This window comes from Cimex lectularius, unplaced genomic scaffold (genome assembly GCF_000648675.2).
Source record: "Cimex lectularius strain Harlan isolate CLEC.00 unplaced genomic scaffold, Clec_2.1 scaffold313, whole genome shotgun sequence".
Taxonomy (NCBI): domain Eukaryota; kingdom Metazoa; phylum Arthropoda; class Insecta; order Hemiptera; family Cimicidae; genus Cimex; species Cimex lectularius.
The window spans coordinates 155,645-177,718 of NW_019392880.1; the positions used below are offsets into that span (position 1 = coordinate 155,645).

The window sequence follows — 22,074 nt, forward strand, 5'->3', positions numbered from 1 at the left end:
CCTTAGACTCTCAATCTGCTCATCGCCTTCAAATTGCTTATCATAACTAAATTAGATACTAGTATGATCTCAAACCAAGGGATCATATTTTTTCCTACATTATATCTCTTCAGCAACCTTAACCTTCTAAGCGCTTATAAACTTAGAGTTTTAATTTATATATATTTGAAATTAAATCCAATAAATATCCTCAATATGCATCAACTTTTTCCTAAATTCCTTATCAAGCCTTCAGCACTCTTCTAAACCTAAAACTCTGCTAAAGCCTTATTTTTCAGAAGTGCAGGAGCAACATGGAATTTCTTTCCCCAGGAAGAACGTTCTGCTTCCATGGTTTCAGAGGTTTTAAAAATGACACAAATCTTCTCTTCTTTTTCCCATTTTTTTTCTCTGTTTTTCTTTCATAATCTGGTTTCATCATTTGATTGTAAATAATTAATATTTTAAAGAATATATTAATGTCATTATTGTTTTGTATATTTTATGTTTTATTATTATTATTACTTCAATTAATTATTCTTTTGAAAATATGGCAAGAAGAGGGAAAATGCGAACAGTTGTATGTTGAGATGGGGAGTTGGTGTCCGAGTGGATCAAAGTCACCATAGCTCAAGTGGTTAGGCCAGCGGCATATTGAGCCGAAGTTTCGAATCCTGCTCATGATAGTAACTTTTTTACCTCAAACAAGACCTTACATAAAAAGAATAATTAATTGAAATAATTAATATGGTCGATTAGTACACTAAACATAAATGGATTAATATATTATTATTACTGTTATTAATTTACTATGTATATAAAACTAAATTTATCTCTAATATACAGGGTGTATGGCTAATCTGTTACAAACTTTGCCAGGAGATTCTTCATTCAAAATGGGACCAAAAAGTTCTAATTAATTATGGTCTGAATCTCAACAGTTTCGGAGTTATTCGCCTTTTTATGATTTTTTTAGATTTCACATCCTTGTTTCAAATAAACAATGATAACTCCAAAACGAAAAGGTTTTGGACCAATCTGTTGATACCATTAAAAACTACGTTAAATTTCCAATAAGATGTGATAAATACTAAACTTGTAAACGTCCGTGAAATAAGCGTTTTAGTAGCGATAACTTTGAAAAAAAAAATTAATTAAGGTTTTTAGTTAAGATAAAAAAGTCAATGGCACGAGTGGGATTCGAACCCACGATCTTCGGCTAGATACGCCGCTGCTCTACCACTTGAGCTATCGTGACCTCGGTCCACTCGGAACCTAACTTCCCATCTCAACTCCACCTTTTGAATTTTCCCTCCTTTTTGCCATTTTTCAAATGTCGTGTAATCGGATTGGATTCTCGACGACAAATGAAATGGCCACGGAGAGCTTTAGTGAAGTATACTTCATTTTAAATCATTAAATTCACTAATTTCGTGGTCCGCTTGACCAATTAATATATTACAATTAATTAAGGTTTTTAGTTGAGATAAAAAAGTCAATGGCACGAGCGGGATTCGAACCCACGATCTTCGGCTAGATACGCCGCTGCTCTACCACTTGAGCTATCGTGACCTCGATCCACTCGGACACTAACTTCCCATCTCAACCGCACCTTTTGAATTTTCCCTCCTTTTTGCCATTTTTTCATTTGGTCATTCATTTTTCAATTGGTCAAGCGGACCACGAAATTAGCGAATTTGAAAAAAAAAATTTCTTTCAAATTTGAAAAACGGTGATTCTAAACTACTATTTCCAACGTAGAGACCAAATTTCAGAAAACGTATTCCATTTAATATGCTTTTTAGTGGTGCAATTGCTTTTTGAATTACTTTTTTCGAAGATGAAGAAACTGATCAAGGAAAGGAAAAAACCGTGGTTGACGTATTGGTAAGGTGGAAAGATTAAGGAAAAAAACTAGGAAATTTTCAATAAATTTATAAAAAGTTTTTTAATTTGGGTTCGAAACCGAAATAGTGCAAGTGTTTACTTATTTATCAACACGACTCGAACTTAAAGGATTGGGAAAACTTAAAGGAAACTTGATTAAAGGATTATTGTATTATTAGTCCCTGGAATAAAAGAGTTTTAAGATTTTAGGTACCTATGTGATTTTTTGTTAACATAGGGCTACTTTTTTCTATCTTTCCACCTTACTAATCCGTCAACCATGGTTTTTCCTTTCTTTCATCAATTTCTTAATATTTGAAAAAGTCATTAAAAAAGCAATTACACCACTAAAAATGATGATTATTTGGAGATGCTGGAGATCAGATACGGTCTGATGTAACATAGGTTTAGAAAAACATTTTCTTTATCATGACAACGTTTCGATCTTTATTGAGATCATCTTCAGGGCCTGGGATTTATAAACACTGTTTAAACTATACAAATCCATGTAAGATGTGAAAAAATGTATAAATCCCAGACCCTGAAGATGATCTCAATAAAGATCGAAACGTTGGCACGATAAAGAAAATGTTTTTCTGAAACCTACAGCACACCAGACCGCAACTCACGATCACCAAATAATCATTAATTAACGATCACTAAATACCACACACTAAAAAGGATATTAAATGGAGTAGGTTTTCTGAAATTCACTCGGCTCTAGGTTTGGAAATAGTAGTTTATCACCATAGTAAGTTTTCAACTTAGAAAAAAAAATTTCACAGTTCTGTTTACCAAACCGAATTTGTCTAAAAATCTTTTAGTTTTGGTGTTATCATTGTTTATTTGAAGCAAAGACGTGAAATCTTAAAAAATCATAAAAAGGCGAATGACTCCGAAACTGTTGAGATTCAGGCCATAGTTAATTAGGACTTTTTGGTTCCATTTTGAATGTACAATCTCTCTCTGTAGAATGTTAGGACCTGAACCCTTCTGTGGCATAGGAATCCACAATATTAACGAATATCTCAGACAGAAGGACAAAAAGAAAAAGAGGGAACTTTGGAATTCACTCATTGGACACAGACAACCCAAGAATCTTCTAACCAATTTTGGTAAGAAAGAAATTACAGAATGTGTCAAAGGAAGCAGGCACAGACTGCGAATCCTAATAGGATTCCTAACAGGACACTGCAAATTAAATGGACACTTAAAGAAATTTGGAACAATCCAAGATGGCACATGCACATTCTGCATGGAGGCAGAAGAGGCACGAACACATTTACTAACAAACTGCGGAGCTACACTAGCCCGCAGGAGGAAATATTTTGGGATGTATGTGACCATAGAAGAGCTTAAACCTCTGAAACCGGGCCTATTAATCAAATTTCTTGATGAAATAGGACTCACCGTTGTGCTTTAGGCACGGGGGATACAATAGCTCTTAAAGGGCGCAGTACATTATACCCTGAAATTACATCTTCATCCACATCTACAAAGACGTGAAATCTTAAAAAAATCAGAAAAAGGGGAATAATTTCGAAACTGTTGAGATTCGGGCCATAGTTAATTAGGACTTTTTGGTTTCATTTTGAATGCAGAATCTACTGGAAAAGTTTGTAACAAGAGTAGCCGAACACCCTGTATGTACATGTTCTATCTGCACTTTTAAAATGAATAAATAAAATAAAAAATTAAATAATGTTGTGGTGTTGAACGTCCGTTCAAAATTCATCTCAAACAGGCCACTTCTGGCGGGAATTGCACAGCCCTATCGATCCGCCGCCGTCATCGTCCAACGCTTCCATTTCTCACGGGAAAACTCCGTCCCAAACGAAATTATAGCCAATTTTGACAAAATCGCTACTTAAAAAAATAAGCCGGGACTTAGGGGACGTCCTCACCCACGGCTAGATCCTAGTGTCTGACGGAAAAGTGGGAAATTTACTGCGCTACCTTTTTAGTAGGTCGAAAGTGGGCGTTGTTGGTATTATTTCGAATCTCTTTGGTTTATCAGTTGAGTTGTAGACCGAGCTCGTTCTATTTGGGCGTAAACAATGTCTTATTAACGTTTCGAACGGCTTCTCTCATTCGACTTGTTTCACGAGGGCGGGATTTCGACAAAAGAGACCCCGTTTCTTTGTTTTAGTTACGTTTTAGGTTTTTATTTTCTTTTTTTTTCCATTTACGGGTGTACGGGCCGATCCGGAAATCCATTTCCAACGGGAGCTAATCGACCGTTTATGACCATTTGTTTACCCGTTTTTATTCGACTTTCCGCTATCGGAAAACCTGGCCGGCGTCTCTCACTTATGAAGCCGTCAACGATTTCCCCAATATAAAAGTGCAGACTGTGAATTTAGGAACTATGAAGAAAATGACTTGTTACTACTTAACCTGTTTTATTTTACTCATCGGCTTTACCAACTCTGCCTATTCTTTACGTGAGTATTTACGATTTATCCTACTTTCTTTTAATTATTATTTTTTTCTTTGTGCTTCACACTTATTCCATGAGGAATCAGCTTTTAATTCGGCCGACGGAAAACGTCCCACGGCTTAAGCTTTTAAAAGGCTAATTGACATTTCCTGAGCTTAATTCGCTCGGTTTTCTCCCTTTAGGCTTTCTTTTAAACATAATAGTCCAAATATTTTGACAAAAAAATTTAACGATCAATTGGGACAATATTAAAATAATTCTTTCTGACTCACCAGTGGTGGGTGAACACAACCACATCTGATCAATCTAAGCACTAAAACATCACAGAAACATTTTACACTGTTATATTCTAAACACATAAAAAAGATATATTTATAAAACACGATGGCAAAAGCATTATGATTTAATGGGCCATAATGGTCAAACCACTGGTGAATTTTTTTTTTTGAGTCAAGAAAAATTCAAGTTTGGATGGAAATTTTTTTTTTTTTAATTTTGTGTAACAATTTTGTTTTTGAGTTTTTAATCTTTGGACCATTCATACTTGATCTCTCAGTAAATATATTTTTATAACTGGTATAGATTATTTAATTCATGCACGTACTGGGCATAAAAAAAGTTTTAAAAAAATTGTTTCAATCGTTTTCAGTAAAAGATAAATAAATAAATGAAACAAACAATTTGTAAGTAGTTACAAAAGGATGGAAATGAATGCTTCTTTGGCACCCGATTGCAAAACATTGGACTAATGCAAACTTGCATTTTGAACGATTACTTCCAACCGGACAATTTAATTATTTCGACCGATAATTATCCACAGAAAATGAGTGTTTACGGGCTTAGTTTGATGGGTTGGATTTTGTGCCTTTCGAAATATCTATTAAACAGAGTCGATCAAAATTGAACAAAATCTGTCGTGAGAACCTTTGGTTCAACAGAGCTCATGAACTAAAATTAAACGAAATGTGGCTGAGACTGTGCGAGGTAGACAATTATTTACAGAAATTGAAATTTATACAGGCTTTAGTTTGATGGGTTGGATTTTGTGCCGTTCGAAATTTCATCCCAGAAGGCAAAAAAACAGCCCCCACAGGTTTTCTAATTTGGTCAGTCAGTTTGAACAAGTCCGATTTAAAACATAGCATAAGTGTAATTAGATGTAAAAATAGAGAGAGAAAAATAATTCCTTACTGGTGACTCACCGGTAGATGTAAGATATTGATTAGATTTGTAGGTCCTTGTGTAAAAAACTATTATTAATCGCTACAAAAAGTAGTAAAATTTAAAAAAAATCCGTGAAAATAATTTGAAACCACAAAGGAAACTTAATCTTTGTTTTGTAAACTTCCCCTCAACGGAACTGCTAAAATAAGTGCACCATCTAATATAAATAAATGTTATATTTTTCTGAAAAACATGTCTATTTTGGTTTATAGATGTAATTAGTCTGTTGTTTAATATCGGAAACTCAGCAGATAAGGTGGTTATTAAAAATTATGATATAACATCAAATTAGATCATGACGAGTCACTGATTTTATAGAGAAAAATAGATCTCATTTCAAACCGAGATTATAAAGGTTTTGCCATATCCATTTTGAGTGGAGATATACACCTATAGCATTTAAACTTAAGCCTTTCCTAGCTATTGGTCTTTTGTCTCTGTCTGTTCTAAGCATAATCGACATTATTCATCAGTTAATAGTCCTTTTTTGTTATTGGAACATGCCCTGTATTCCTCTTACGGTTTATAGATTCCTGTTCTTTTTTAATGTTGCTATTATTGATGTAACAAATTAGTTTTGGGCGTTGTTCCATGACACCCTTTTTAGCCGGTTCGTTGCCTGAAATCCCCATGACGTGGTACCTCAGGCTATTTGTAAATTGTTAGGATTTTTCGGCAGTACCAGGTTAGTTTTGATTTCTTGGGCTTGGAGAGCATTTAGAGCTGCCTGTATATGATAGTATTATTGTTGCTTGTTGAGGTGTTCGTCCTGGACATTTTTCTATGGAATATTCATTCGGCTTAAAGATGGTTGTGTTGGGGCTGAGAGCTATGTGGTGTTCATGGTTCACGTTGCCCATATCTGTAGTCTGTATCTTTGGGCCATTTGTATAGCTACTCTCTCAGGGGTTTGGTATCTAAGTCTGTATTCCACAAGAATGGGTTTCCTAGGTATCATAGCTTTTTCCTAGCTATTGCAGGATTTGTTCTACTGTCCATGTCTCCTCCTCTAGACTTAGTCGACATTAGTCATCTTTTAATAGTCCAATTTTTAAAGTTGTTACTGGAGCGTAAATATACTTGGTAGGGTTTGTAGTACCTTTCTACTCCTCTTTACGATTTCCTCTTTCTCCATTTGGAATTTTTTTAATATTATCTTTTTGCTTTTTCTAATGCCTGGTATACTTTGTTGTGTTCTTTAGTTATCCAAGATTCCAGTTTTTAATGTGGCCATAGTTTATGCCACAAAATGGTTTTGGGTATTGTTCCAAGGCTCCATTTGTGGCTAATATGTCTGCTGATTCAGTGTCTGAAATTACTTCATGAGCTGGGATTTTATCTTCAGGCTATTTGTAGATTTTCAAGGTATTTAGGCAGTTCTAAGTTAGTTTTGATCTCGTAGGTTTAGAGAGAATTTAGAGCTGCCCGGTGGCTGCTTGGGCCGCTGAGGTGCTCATTATTTGGACATGTTTTTATTATGGCTAGCAATTAAACTTGAAAGATGGTTTTGGGAAGACCCGAGGGTCGTGTAGTACTTTTTAGTACAGTCATTCTCAGGGGTATGATATCTAAGTCTATAATGAACAAGGTAGCATAATCTAGGTTTCCTAAGTACCATAACCTTTTCCTAACTATTGCAGGGCACTTGCAGTATATATCTCTGTCTCTGTTGATATGATTTCATCTTTTCCCCATTGGGTTGTTTTGGCGAGTAGTCTTTCTTCCTGACGCCTAGGCTACTTGTATTTGTTGTGTTCTTCAATAACCCCACCCCAATTTAACAGTTCTCTTTTAACATGGCCATAATTTAAGTTTGTTGTTTCGTGGCTCCCGTATTAGCTAAGTCTCTGCTGGTTCGTTGCCTGACTCTTGACTTGGTAACAGGCTATTTGTAGACCCCAGTTGCTTTAGGGTATTTAAATAATTTCGGATTAGTTTTAAGTTGATCTCGTTGGTTTGAAGAACTTCTGGCTATCTGATAGTGTTATTGTTGCACCCTTAGAATGTTTGCTATTTATTTCATGTGGACATGTTTCATGGTTAAAATTCGGCTTAAAGATGGTTGTGTGGGGCATCAGTGGCCACAACGGTTTAGGCATTGACACGGCACTCATCATTGTAAGGTAAAGGTCCCGGGTTCGAATCCAGCGGCCCTGCATTCGAATCCGACATACTTACAAATGGGCTTTTTTCAAAAACACCGGCACCCCGAGGGTTGATATAACCTCTGCTGTTGCGAACCCTCGTTAAAAAAAAAAATAAAAAAAGATGGTTGTGATCGGGCCGAGGGCGATGTGGGTGCTCCTAGTTAAGCCCCTTACTTCATCTCTTCATACAGTTCCTCCTGTTCCCGCTCTTTATTTCGATCACGGCTTATTACTAATATACTAGCCTGATTTAATACCAATTGATCCTAATTTGAAGGGGTTTTGGTAGTATTCACCATTTGTACCCAGAAATATTGCAGTATTTTTTTTATCGATTGGCATTCTTTCCGACACAAATTGTGTTCGAGGAAGCACTTGCAATGAGCATTCTCCTCTGGGACTATTACACACACGAAACAAAAGGAAATGGCATTGCACTTTTTTTCGAACTATTTCCTAATATGAAGAAAGTGCATCTCGTTTAAACCTATATAAACCTGCCTAAAATATAATTTAATTGTACTAAATTGTTATTATTCTGGGAAAATAAACGTGTGGCAGGGACGAGATGTAGGAATCAATCCTTACATTCCTGGACACAAGTATGCCCTAGATTTCTCCAATATCAATTACCTTCGTTCTGTAAATGTTAAACCCATTAGGACGATAATGTGAGGTCGTATCTTAAACTTTTACCCTGTAATGTTCTGCCTTCTGGCGAAACAATAATTAAAGACAGATGTTTCGTGTCTTTTTATTTGTGAATTATGTTCTCTGGAAGAAATCCAAATAATCGGGGTAGAAAATAATCTAGATCTATCGATAAAGAAAGTGACAAGTTGCATCTGATGGATAATATCCATATTGCATATACTCTCATGCTTTATTGATTGTACTATTCTATGTATTCCTTACTTCTTTTATCAAAAACATCTCTTCGTAACTCTTTGTAGCTCAACATTAAAATACCTGAAGCTACCATGAACACATATACAAATTTTCTCATTCTTTTGAACGTTTTGTCAGTAGTTCAAGGCTTCTCTGGCAACATGAGTCACAAGTCTCTCTAAATTTGAGACGACCGGCTTTTAATTTTCTCTTAAGTATTGAATTAGTCTTGCAAAAAATGAACCAAGGGCAGGATATAAGCTTGTGTAGCTTGCCCTGCAACGGATAACATATTCTGCTTTTTCTTCTTCATCTGGGCAATATCTGATGCTCCGAGTCTGCAGTCTACACACATACGGAGTCTGCAGTTGTAGTGAACAATCCGACTAACGAAACAACACGCGAAGTAATAGTAAACGGAATACCCCGAGTGTTGATGAGGACCTCTGCTGTGCGAACCCTCGCTAAACTTTATAATAATAATAATAATAATAATAATAAAAAGGATGTGTCATGAAAACCATCGGCAGTTGGCACCCGATTACAAAACATTGGACTAATGCAAACTTCCATTTTCAACGATTACTTCCAACCGGACAATTTAATTATTTCGACCGATAATTATCCACAGAAAATGAGTGTTATACGGGCTTAGTTTGATGGGTTGGATTCAATCATTGGAATCAACTAAAATCGAACAAAATCTGTCGTGAGAGCCTTCGGTTCAAGAGTCTATCAACTAAAATTGAAAAAAATTTGTTGTGAGAGCAATCGGTTCATCAGAGTCGATCAACTAAAATAGAACAAAATCTGTCGTGAGAGCCTTCGGTTCAACAGAGTCAATCAACTAAAATCGAACAAAATCTGTCGTGAGAGCCTTCGGTTCAACAGAGTCGATCAACTAAAATAGAACAAAATCTGTCGTGAGAGCCTTCGGTTCAACAGAGTCAATCAACTAAAATCGAACAAAATCTGTCGTGAGAGCCTTCGGTTCAACAGAGTCCATCAACTAAAATAGAACAAAATCTGTCGTGAGAGCTATCTGTTCAAAAGTCTATCAACTAAAATTGAACAAAATATGTCGTGAGAGCCATCTGTTCAACAGAGTCGATCAACTAAAATTGAACAAAATTTGTCGTGAGAACCTTCGGTTCAAAAGAGACGATCAACTAAAATTGTGCAAAATCTGTCGTGAGAGCCTTCGGTTCAACAGAGTCAATCAACTAAAATCGAACAAAATCACTCGTGAGAGCCTTCGGTTCAACAGAGTCCATCAACTAAAATAGAACAAAATCTGTCGTGAGAGCTATCTGTTCAAAAGTCTATCAACTAAAATTGAACAAAATATGTCGTGAGAGCCATCTGTCAACAGAGTCGATCAACTAAAATTGAACAAAATTTGTCGTGAGAACCTTCGGTTCATCGAGTCGTTCAACCAAAATTGAACGAAATTGTCCTGAAAACGTTTTGTTCAACAGTTGTTCAATTATAATTGATCGATATCTTTTGTGTTGACCTTTGGTTCCCAGGAAATCAAAGGAACAGCGCTCATAAACTAAAATTGAACAAAATCTGTATTGAAAACATTAGAGTTGATCAACTAAACATGAGCGAAATCTTTCGAGAGAACGTTCGGTTGAATGAAAACCAAAATTGAATGAAATCGAAGTCTCGCGAGTCAAACTCGTAATATAAGTCTGTCAAAAAAACTCGTCATTCCAAGTTGCGAGGTCAGGGCTATGCTCTAAACACTTCAAGAATGTAGTGGCTCTCGCTGTCGTTCTCGTGCAAATTCGGCAGCAACGTGAAACCTGCCCTAGACAAGCGAAGAGAGAACTTTCATTTATTTTTTAAAGAATTTAATTTTTAAAGAATTCCAACGTGAAACGCGTATACTCGCATTATCACGAGAACAGTTTCACAGAATATTTTCCGTCCGGAATGGCATGACCGTATTAAACCCGGCTGAATAGTTTATCGCATGACCATCGAACTCGTGTTGAATAACTTAGAAATTCTACAAAAACCACATGACCTTTTAGGCAAACTTGACAATCTACATCCCGATAACACATAAAGTCGTAGGTTATATATTCGCAGTTGATGCGGGAATTCGTTTGGGATGCTTCTGCAGGTCTAAAAGGGTTTAACTCGGGGTTTGAAGCTTGCAATTCAAGGTAATTTGGTATTTGTCCACGAGCAGGTGCTCTCCATTCTGTATTTCAAGCTGTATTGGGTGCAGCATAATTCCTATTTCGTAAGCAAAAGAAAAAGCAGTCACAGCCCTTTGTTTCAACCTAGTGCGAAGTAATTTTCCATCGACCTAATTTGAACAAACGTGGTTAGCATCAGCAGAACGTGGCGAAACCATTCCTAAACACTGTGACTTGTCAGGACGAATGTAACAATTTAAAAAAAATCTATAAATTTAATCCTGCAGGTTGATTTCTACGAAATGAAACGTCCTTCGTTCGAGATTCAGGTCGTAAAAAGGTGGCGCCCGTTTAACGAATAGGACAAAACCACTTTCAATTCCTACTATTAACTTATTACGCCATTTAGTATCATCTAGGGTTTTTTTTGGACATATTAATGTGGCTTTAAAAAGAAGAAAACCTCAACGATATCCACGCCCTTTTGTCGAAAGCGTGGTTATTTTCGAACTGATGAGGAAGTACTGCCAATACAAGCTAATTGTGTAAAATTCCCAATAATCAAAGAGGAATACATATATCGAAATTTAGATGTGTAGTTTCTATAGATATATAGAACCTATAACAGGTATATAGAGTCACTACCGTCAACCTATTGAACCTGATTGTACGATTATCGAACCGTAACCAAAATTACCTGGATGAACACACGATTCAAAAAATATACTTCCATAGACTAAAAACTTTTACCTTTTCATTATTTATTTTAAAACAGTGAAAATCAGCGTATTCCTTGTTTTTTGTAATATCGATGTACAGTTTGAAGTTCCATCCTAGCACGGATAAGCTTCTGGTATAAATCAGAATTGTTGAGATAGCCGAACAGTCTTCCACACAGCGTCCACCAGGTATTGTGCTCCTCCCCACATATGATTAGGTAGGCCAATTTTGGCCTCATAGTCTTGATAGCATGTTCTCAGTTCTCTTCTTTGTCCGTGAGTAAAAACTTCAGCCTTCACAGTACTGCGGTTTTTCCTCTTCTTGGCAGACTCTACATAAGCTCTTCAACTATAATTACCAGCGATAATCCGTAAGTTTTTTCCCAGTTAGCTGAATTAGGTCTTTTGTAAGTTTGGGCGAAACGTGGCTTTGAGGAAGTCTTGGTTATACCATCTGGTATGAGTCCTTTTCGTTATCCATTTATCCTGTGTGCACTTAGCCCAAGAATAGATACAATTTGTTCCTATTCTATAAGTACACTCAGGCAGTCCGATAATATTACATCCTTAAGTGAAACTAGTCATTGGCTTTAAGTGCAGCTTGGTTCTTGATTATCAGGGTAGATAGCTACGTTGTCCTATATTCCCTACTTTTAATCCATCTTTTTACAGGGCTCATATACCAAGGTTTCCAGGCCATGAGTAGAAATCTTCTTTTCTTCGCAGCCCTTCTTGGTATTCTTACAATAAACCGTCAGTTATTTCTAGGTTAGCTGAAGCAGGTCTTTGTATATTTAGGCGAAACTTGGCTAAGGCGAAGTTTTGGTTGTTCGACCAGGCATTAGACCTATTCGTTAAACCTTTTTTCTTGTATGTCTGAAGCAGGTTTTGTATATTTAGGCGAAACTTGTCTTAGGCGAAGTTTTGGTTGTTCGACCAGGTATGATTCCTATTAGTTAAACCTTTTTTCCTGTACGCCATGTGACCCAGAAAAGAGAAAAGTTGTCCATATTTCTGACCTTGCAATCCAACAATCCTATGGGACAAGTATGCTGTCACGTGTCCTCAAGTGAAATCAGTGCTTTAAGCGCAGCTTGTTTTTTAAAAATAGATAGCTATCTTGTGTTACATAACCATCCTTTTAACGGTTTTTAGTCCCTTTTCCTGGCTTCTACCTTTTATGGCAGACCCTACTCTGCATAGGCTGATTTCTGCTACATCAGTCAGCATAGCTGCCGGTCGTTTATCTGAAGTTCTTTTGCATCTTTGGCCGAAACTTGACTTCGACGACGAAATCTTGCTTGTTCCACCAGGTATGAGTCTTTAAATTTGGCGATTTTTTTTTTCTCTTCAGTGGTTCAGATCCTGGCGATGCTGATGAATCCGCCCAGGCTTGTTTAACATCCGTTATCCTTCTTAACCTAAGGCCCTGCGACCAATACAGAGACATTTTTCCCTATTTCTCCCGGCGCATTCAGGCAATCACTTGTCCTCAAATGAGACCAAATCTTGCCTTCTGTACTCTTTTTTTAATTTATTTGTTCCTCACTTGATAGGGGTTCTGACACTGGAAAGTGAGAAACGTTTAAATTCCATAATAAATATTGATTACGGTGCACTGTTTGGTATTTGGGCCGTTCTTGTACCAAATATGGTCAACGCTTGTTAGTCCTTTCACCCCTGATGCTCGTTTTGGGTTTGTTCGAGAAACTAGGAATCGTAACGTCAATGTGCGTACCTAGCATTACGCCTCTTATATAAATATATTATATTTGAATTTACTTTATATATTTATTTATAGTATAGGATACAAAATGTGTATACAATTCGCTTCTGAAGGCAGTCTTCAGTAGTTAGTGTACAACCGTAGACCTGAATTGTTGTATATAGCCACTTATCGTCCCCGCTATGAGGAAGTGAACAATTTGGTAAATAATAGGCTAAAATCTTGTAATAGACAAGTGGCAGAAAATTAAAGACGCGTTGATCTTGCAACATTGCTTTGAAAGGCAAATCGAACATTTTTATGTGATACAACTCTATATTGTCGCACTTACTATGCGTGTATCGCTTTTGCCAGAGAACCGGTCCCCTGTTCTCCATTCATGAATGTTTTCACTCCGTTGTGACTCATTCTGCGACGGGAATCATAATTTTAAAATAGAACTCGCTCCCAACGACGCGGACAGTCCACAGTTACATCAAACAATTTAATCGGCCTCCGGTGTTCGTTTTTGTGATCTTGTCCCTTACAATCAATTGGTCGGCCGTCATACAATTGCGAGACATAAGCCAGGAGGCGGGGAAAATGAAGTTGAAAAAGGTTTATCTCAATTTAACCAATTTGCAGCGTCCTCAATTTATTGTTTAAAAGGCCTTTCAGATTCAAATCTCGAGCCGTGTTGCTTTTGTGTTAAGAGGAGGGAGGTTGAGAGAAAATTGGACCGTCTCTCTAGCCCCCTATGTCGATATTCTACCCCCCTCGAGCTAAATAGACATTGAATTAAGCTTCATTCGTTCGTCTTTGATAGAAGAAATCTTCAATTCTCCACTCTTATGTTATTAAACCCACCTTGAAAACCCAACAAGATATTTTATTTATCATTTGATCACAAAAAACTGACAAGCTGAACTCCTTGTTAAACTACCATAAAACGCATTGCTTCCATCGAGAACCTTAAACGGGGGTAGAATTAGTATTAGACTCGGAAGTCATAAAAGAATAAACTTTACTCTTCGGCATTGTACAATTATGGCCTCGTTCTTCTTTCTACTTAATGTTTGCTCAAATGCAAGCCTGCGCTTGGAGTTGTAACAGAAAATATATATAAGTGGGAAGTTTATGGGCCGACCAACAGCGGAGGTCATTGCCGGCCCTCTGCGTGTTTTCCTTTTACTGACTCTCTGATGTAACAGAAAAAGAACGTATTTGACCCTAGAAATGTAGTCTCTTTTCTGGGTCCCAGGGCATTATAGATTGAAGGATAACGAACAGGATGGTAAACTAGCCAGGGCCTGAACTCTTAAAGAAAAAATCTCCGAAATTAAACACTCATATCTAGAAAACGGTGGTTAAACCAGGATTTCGCCAAAGAAATTTTCGCCTAAAGATGCAAAAGACTGACTTCAGCTAAGCTGGAATAACTGATTATGCCTATAAGAAAAAGAAGCGAAGAAAGGAAGATTTCTTCTCATGGCCTGAAACCTTGACATATGAGCTCTGTAAAAAGAAGGATTAAATGGATGGGTATATAGGACAAGATAGCATTCTATCCTGAGGGCCAAATTGCGCGAAGCACTGGTCTCACTTGAGGACACGTGAGAGTATGGAACTGCCTGAGTGTGCTGATAGAAATAGGAACAAATATAATAACAAATAACTTCGTCCAGGTATATTATATATGTGAGCTTTGTAAAAATGGATTAAAAGGATGGATGTATAGTACAAGAGAACTATCGAATAGCCCAACTGCGCGTAAAGGTCCCACTTGAAAACATGTGACTGTAGGGGCTGCCTGAGTGCACTGAGAGAACTAGGGAAAAAATGTCCTTTTTTTGTTCGCAGGTCATATAGGACAGAAGGATAAAGAAGATGAGTCATACCTGGTATAACAAACACGACTTCTCCCAAGAAAGTTTCACCTAAACTTACAAAAGACCGGCTTCAGTTCACCTGGAAAAAACTGATTATTCTGAGTCTGCCTAGAAGTGAAGGAAGTTAAGAAAGGAAAATTTCTACTTATGGCCCTTAAACCTTGACATATGTGCTATGCAAAAAATGGTTTAAAAGGCGGGTTTATAGGACAAAATAGATATTATCCTGATGGCCAAGCTGAGTGTAAAGCACTGGTTTCACTTGAGGACACGTGAAAGTATAGAACTGCCTGAGTGTACTGATCGAAATAGGAACAAATTTTATCTATTCTTGGGCTCAGGGCACACAGGATAAATGGATAACGAAGAGGACTCATACCATAACCAAGACTTCCCCATAGCCAAGTTTCGCCCAAACTTACAAAATACCTACTTCAGCTAATCTATCTATCTTTTCTTGGCCACAAGACTCACTTGGCAGGCGGATAACAAGAGAATTATATACTAGCTACGGAGGGTCTGTCAGCAACGCCAGGACTCTTGAAGAAAAATCATGGAAAAAACTGACAGATCATTGCAGGTCTAAGTAGAATTCTGGTGTTGTACTGAACCCTTCTAAAGCTATCGAAACGCAATTACTGTACTTGAGCGCACCAGCGGTTAACCCTAATTATTCTATGAATTTTAATGCTTGTCCCTGTTGCAAATGTTGTGTCCCTCCCATGGTTGTATTACAAGTCCCAAAATGTATTGTTTGCATAATCTGCACATTACGGTGTTTAATAGTTAAGAAACCTGTTACAATCAAGTTTCTTTATTATGGAATTATTTTTCAAATCTTGCATTACTTCCAGCGAGAGACGTTGTTTGTTTACAACTCACTTCTCCAATTTATCTCCGATAGTATTCTCATCCCAAATAAGGTCGGTCTTGTCAGCGATGAGGCAGCTCTTTTCCTGAGAATTTCCTCACTGTCCCGGAACAGTGGAGGGTGACTGCATTCCCAACTTGTTAAGCCTGGTCGTGTCATCCAGAGCCAACGTCCGATTCTTATCTTCTATTTTAACACTTTCCCTTTATAGCGCGTATCTCTGTTCCTCGTGCAAGAGCCCTTATACCGAATTTATTTATGTAACATTAATTTGAATCAGCATTAACAATTGTGGGTTTTTTGCATTTAAAGCCATAATTTTACGCGTTGAGAGAGAAAAAAGAAAAGAAATATAGTCAGATTTGAAGATGTAATTTGTCTACCGCACACGAGAATTAGGTTGCGGTTCAGTCTGTGGTACTGTACCTATGTCATTAGACAAATATGGTAAAACAAACTAGTACAAAAAATACGAGTTGAATTCGAAGCAGTGCTACTACTACTTAATACTTAAGTACTATAATCTCATAAGGTAGGTCAGGTTCAGGTTGTCAGGCTGCTGATCATCCTTCAGATCAGATATTCCAACCCATTGGTCAGTCGTTTTGTCTTTGTTATTATCGGGACATTATAAAAACCAGGAGTGATAGATACAACGTCGAAAATTCTACTGCGATCAACACGAATTGAAAGACACAATAAGCCAATTTTTACCTATCCTTTTAATCTATATTTTGGAAGGCAGGCTAATTTTTGCTATTCCAAAACTCCAGTAAACAGACCTGCAGTAATATGCGTTCGGGACCTGGCGTTGGTGACGAACCCTCCCTGGCTATTTTATCATCGTTTTCGTTATCCTTCTGTCCTGTTTGCCCTGAGATCCAGAAAAGAAACGATTTGTTCCTGTTTCTGTCATTGTAACTCAGGTCCCTACTGCCACCTGTCCTCAAGTGAGACCAATGCTTGAGTAGAAATCTTTCTATTTTGTTTCTACCCCTTCTTGGCAGATCCTACACATAGACTAATTTCTACTACTCCAGTTAACTGATCTGCAATGATCCGACGGGTTTTTCCAGTTTAGCTGATGCAGATCTGTTTTAAGTTCAGGCGAAATTTACCTAGACTAAGTCAAGTATGTTCCATCTTCATTTGTGTGTTTAAATTCGGTAATTTCTTTTCTTCTAAGGTCCTGGCATGGCTAGTTTACCATTCTCTTGTTATCTGCCTGTCCAGTGTGTCTTATGTCCAAGAAAAGAGATCATTTGTTTATATTTCTATCAGCACACTCAGGCATTTCCATACCTTCACGTGTCCTCAAGTGAGACCAGTGCTTTCGCGCATTTTGGCCGTCAGGATAGAAAGCTATCTTGTCCTGTCAGTTATTCCAGATTGGCTGAAGTCAGTCTTTTGTAAGTTCAGGCGAAACTTTCTTGGACGAAGTTTTGGTTCTTCCACCAGGTATGGATCCTCTTCGTTAAACTTCCGTGCTGTGTGTATTGTATCCCAGAAATGAGACAATTGGTTCCTATTTCCTTTAGTGTCCCTACTCTCACCTATCTTCAAGTGAGACAGGAGCTTAAGCACAGCTGGGCTTTCAGGATAGATAGATATATCTCGTCCTGTATGCCCATCCTTTTATGGTTTTTTCACGGAACTCACATGCCAAGGTTTCCTGGTCATGAGTAGAAATCTTCCTCTTCTTAGCTGGCCTGCGAAAAATTGTCAGTTTTTTTTCTCTTCATTTTAGCCGAAACAGGTCTATTGTAACTTTTGGTGAAACTTGGCTTTACGAATTCTTGATTGTTCCACCAGGCATGAGTCCTCTTCGTTTTCCTTCTGTCCTGTATGCTCTGCGACCTAGAAAAAAGACGTTCAGATCCTTAGTGCACTCAAGTATCCTCATATTGTCACATTGTCTGAAATACCCTGACTTCGACTTCGATGTTCTAATCGTCGAAAATTCCGCTGCGATAAATCGTCAATCAGTTAGGCAAATATTTTGAAATTAAACCAATATATTCCAGGTGTCATCTGGTTATATGATATTTTACTGAAACAAGGGCATACTAATATTTGTTGAAAACGTTGAAAAGATTTCTGAAAGTCATGTTCAGTCAAGGAATTCTTTAAATAGCTAAACTGTTACTGAGGCCTCTGGGTTATAGCTTTATCTAGGTCAGGGTAGGAGACGCTATGAAGTTTAGATGTCAATCGCAGTATAATTGTTACTGTTAGTCTTACTTAAATAATATTAAAAAAAACATTTTGTTGTAATACTCGTTTATATTTTTAATTTCAGTAACGACATTCCAAAAACAATTGACTTTTATAACTGTGGTGAAAGGAGAAATTTTAGCTTGGTAACGAGTTTTCATTTGTGAATATTGTTTTTCTTTTTTTTTTTTTAATTGGTAAAACGGTTGTTTGTAAACTTTTTAAACAACTTTTCCTTCCTATTTCATTACTGGAAATAATACGAACATTTTAAATTTTAAAATGATTAACTTCTCAATTAGGAATATCTAATATATAATATATATTGGGAATATATAATACATAATAAAAGCCCTTATTGTTATTATTGTGCGATTTGAGTTAATTCAATTCAGTCGTGATGGGCTGACTGTGATATGATAGACGTCGATTACACATTCCTCTTGGGTCCGCCAGTTCCCGTTCTTTGTTATCGATCAATCACGTTGCGGCCTTTGGGAAAATCGGTGGATTTCTGAGTTACGCAGAATGTTTCTGTATTACAGTGCTCTCGAAAATTTATAGTTACAGAGTGTTTAAAAAATACATATGTAAAAAAAAAATCAACTCAACGCTTTATTATTATGGTTTATTGCATACACAAAACGTTAAACCTATTTCAATTAATTAATCTTTTTATGTAAGGTTTTGTTTGAAATTAAAAAGTCAGTGCCACGAGCGGGATTCGAACCCATGACGTTCGACTAAATACGCCGCTGCTCTACCACTTGAGAGACTTGCTAAAGTGGTAGAGCAGCGACGTATTTAGCCGAAGGTCTTGGGTTCGAATCCCGCTCGTGTCACTAACTTTTTAATTTCAAACAAAACCTTACATAAAAAGATTAATTAATTGAAAGAAATAATTTGGTCAATAGACCACTAAGTGTAATGGGTTAAATCTATTATTGGGCTGTCCGGAAAATAATGCAGGTTTTCATGTTTCCTTTCAATTACCACTCTATAAAATAAACCGTTTACGTTTGATGAATTATTCTTTTGTACGAACGTCAACACTTTTTAATCCTCTTCCAAACAAAAAGTGTTTGTTTACCTTAGTAGTATTTCGTTACTCGGGAAGTCGTTACCAAGAGGTCAACGCGTGATTTTCGTCTAATTTCGTGTTACGAATGTAAATTCGGTCGGAACGGTGCCAGAACGGCCAGAAACATTAATGAAATGTGGGGCGATGGCAGTGTGCGTGAGAGCACCGTTCAGAGATGGTTTAAAAAATTTCGATTGGGAAACTTCAGCCTAAATACAAAGAAGGTCCGTGGAAGGGTTTCTTCCCAAGATCATATTGTTCAGCGAGCTTTGTTCGAAGAAAATCCCAGAACTACTGTTCGAGAACTTGCGAAGAATCTTTCAGTTAGCAAATCGACCGTCGCTGTCCGCCTTAAGGCAATTGGAGATGTAAAAACTGGGTTAAACCGCTAGTTCCTCATGCATTGAACGACCTCCAAAAAAAATCATCGTTATTTAGTTTGAACAACTTTGCCGAAACAGAAACGAATCTTTTCTGTATAGAATTGTTACTTGTGGGAGCAGGCGTTCTGGACAGTTCTCGACAAAGGAGAAGCAGCATCACGTTTTCCAATCCCCCCAACTCGTCAATAAAAGTTGTTGGTGTCTCTTTAGGGGGCTTCATTTGGGCCGATTTACTACAGCTTCTTGAATCCTGGCGAAACAATCAATGCCGCAGTCCGTTGCTCTCAAATTGAAGCAATTCACCCGAAATTGGCATTATTGAAGCCATCTTTGGTCAATCGGAAATGGCCCACTGTTCGGCACTGGTTATGAAATTCTCCCTCAGCCTCTCTCTTCTCCAGATCTCATTTCTACCGACCACCATTTTTTTCAGATACCTGGACAGCGTTTTACAACGTAAAAAATTTATTGATAAAAAGTCGTTGGAAAATGAGTTTACGTAATTTGTTAATAGTAAAGACTCAAAATTTTATTGAGAGGGCATAGAGAAGTTGCCATCACGTTGGGAGAAGTGTATTGAATGGAGGGTATTTTAATTAATAAACACCGTAAAAAAAATTATTTAGTGGTTTTAATTTTATAACAATAAACCTGCATTATTTTCCAGACAACCCAATAGAATCAATCCATTATACTGTGTTTTTTTCATTGCTTTATCCTCTTTATCTTTCATTTTTAGGCAGTAGATACAGTAGTTTACACGACAAAATGTAGACTTAACAAATTCCTTTTTAGTTAATGATTATTCGGAAATCGTGAGATGCGGTCTGGTGTGACGTAGGTTTCAGAAAGAAATTTTCTTTATGGTTTCAACGTTTCGATCTTTATTGAGATCATCTTCAGGGCCTGGGATTTACAAACATTGTTTAAATTTAACTGAAAAAACAACATTTACAAACATTTAACAGAAAACGGTCACTAATCACCACACAATTCATTTTTAGTAGTGAAGGGAGGTGAAAGGTTCGGTGAACAAAAGAAATTAACGAAAATTCGTAGTCTAAGCCTAGTTTCGGTCTTTCGTATGACTCCCTCTCTCTTTCTTTCTCACTCACCTATTCTCTCTCTCTCTTTTCTCCCTCACTCACTTATTATCTCTCACTCTTACTCACTCACCCGTTTTCTCACTCTCATTCTTTCACCCACTCTCTCTCTCTCTCTCTCTCTCTCTCTCTCTCTCTCTCTCTCAGCCACTTTCTCTCTCATTCACTCACCCGCCCACTTTCTCTTTCATTCACTCACCCGCCCACTTTCTTTTTCATTCACTCACCCGCCCACTTTCTTTTTCATTCACTCATCCACTTTCTCTCTCTCTCTCTCTCTCTCTCTCTCTCTCTCATTCACTCACTCACTCACTCACCCACTTCCTCTTTCTCATTCACCCCCTCTCCTTCTTTTAAACACTTTCTTTCTCTCTCTCACTCATTCACTTTCTCTTACTGATGCATTTTTTTTTCTCTCTCTATCAGTCACCCACTCTTTCTTTCTTTTTTACACTCTCTCTCTTTCTTTCTCTCTTTTCTCGCTCTCACTTATTATCCCTTCCACTCCTTCACTTATTTTCTCACTCTCTCTCTTTTTCTTTCTTTCTTATTTTCTTACACTTTCTCACTCACTCACATTTATTATTACGCACTCTCTCTCTCTCTCTCTCTCTCTCTCTCTCTCTCTCTCTCTCTCTCTCTCTCTCTCTCTCTCTCATCCACTCACTCACTCACTCGCTTACTCACTCACTCACTTCTTATTACCTCTCTCTCACTCTCATTCACTCACTGACTTAGGGCCCGTGCACCAGTCACTGTGTTAACCGTGTTAACTGAACTGCCGTTTATAATTTAAACCAAGTTCAAAGAAGGGAGCGTAGCACCTCTGTAAAGGACCACCGTTCAACTGATCCTAGTTCAACCACTAGTTGATAGAACTGATTGTAGTCTCTTTGTACGATTATAGCTAGTGATAGTGTTTATTCATTGTTTACATTAGTTGTTGTACCATTTGCCGAAGACTTTCGTTTAGTTTTGTTGTTTGTACTTATTTTTCTTTCCTCGAATATGTCGGACAGAATTTTTGTTAACATTCTGAATCTGTTAAAGAATCCATCATTGTCTCATTTGTGAAATGGTCTTGTTTTGGTTCTAAAAACCCTTTCTTTATATACCTACCAATTTATGTACCTACCATTTCAAGGAAATCTACGACGTCTTGTTCATCAACATTTGTAAAAATTCATCCATTTGTTTAGCTATGTGATCTGTGTATTATCCAAATGAAATTTCCTTTACTAACAAACAGGTTTATGTTAAGACACTTTCTTACGGTTTAACTTTTAGTTAAATTGAGTTTGATTTAGATTTAGTTAAACTAGTTTTTAGTTGTTTTTTGCTTGTAAAATAGTAAAAAAATAAGCCTCAAATGGATTTGAAGTAAATGCTAA

The 22,074-nt window shown here is 37.2% G+C and overlaps 1 protein-coding gene across 3 annotated transcripts in view; it reads left to right on the top strand.

Moving 5' to 3' along the window:
* Nucleotides 1-3,857: 3,857 nt before the first annotated feature.
* LOC106671712 (neuroglian) overlaps nt 3,858-22,074 on the top strand; it is a 38,161-nt gene continuing 19,944 nt past the window's right edge. For 2 of the 3 annotated variants that reach the window (XM_014402653.2, XM_014402656.2), the window contains exon 1: nt 3,859-4,310. In XM_014402653.2, coding sequence (XP_014258139.1) covers nt 4,235-4,310 — 76 coding nt within the window. In that variant the 5' untranslated portion in view covers nt 3,859-4,234. Of the gene's footprint in view, nt 4,311-22,074 lie in introns of all 3 variants that reach the window. The other variant, XM_014402648.2, reaches the window with a different exon arrangement.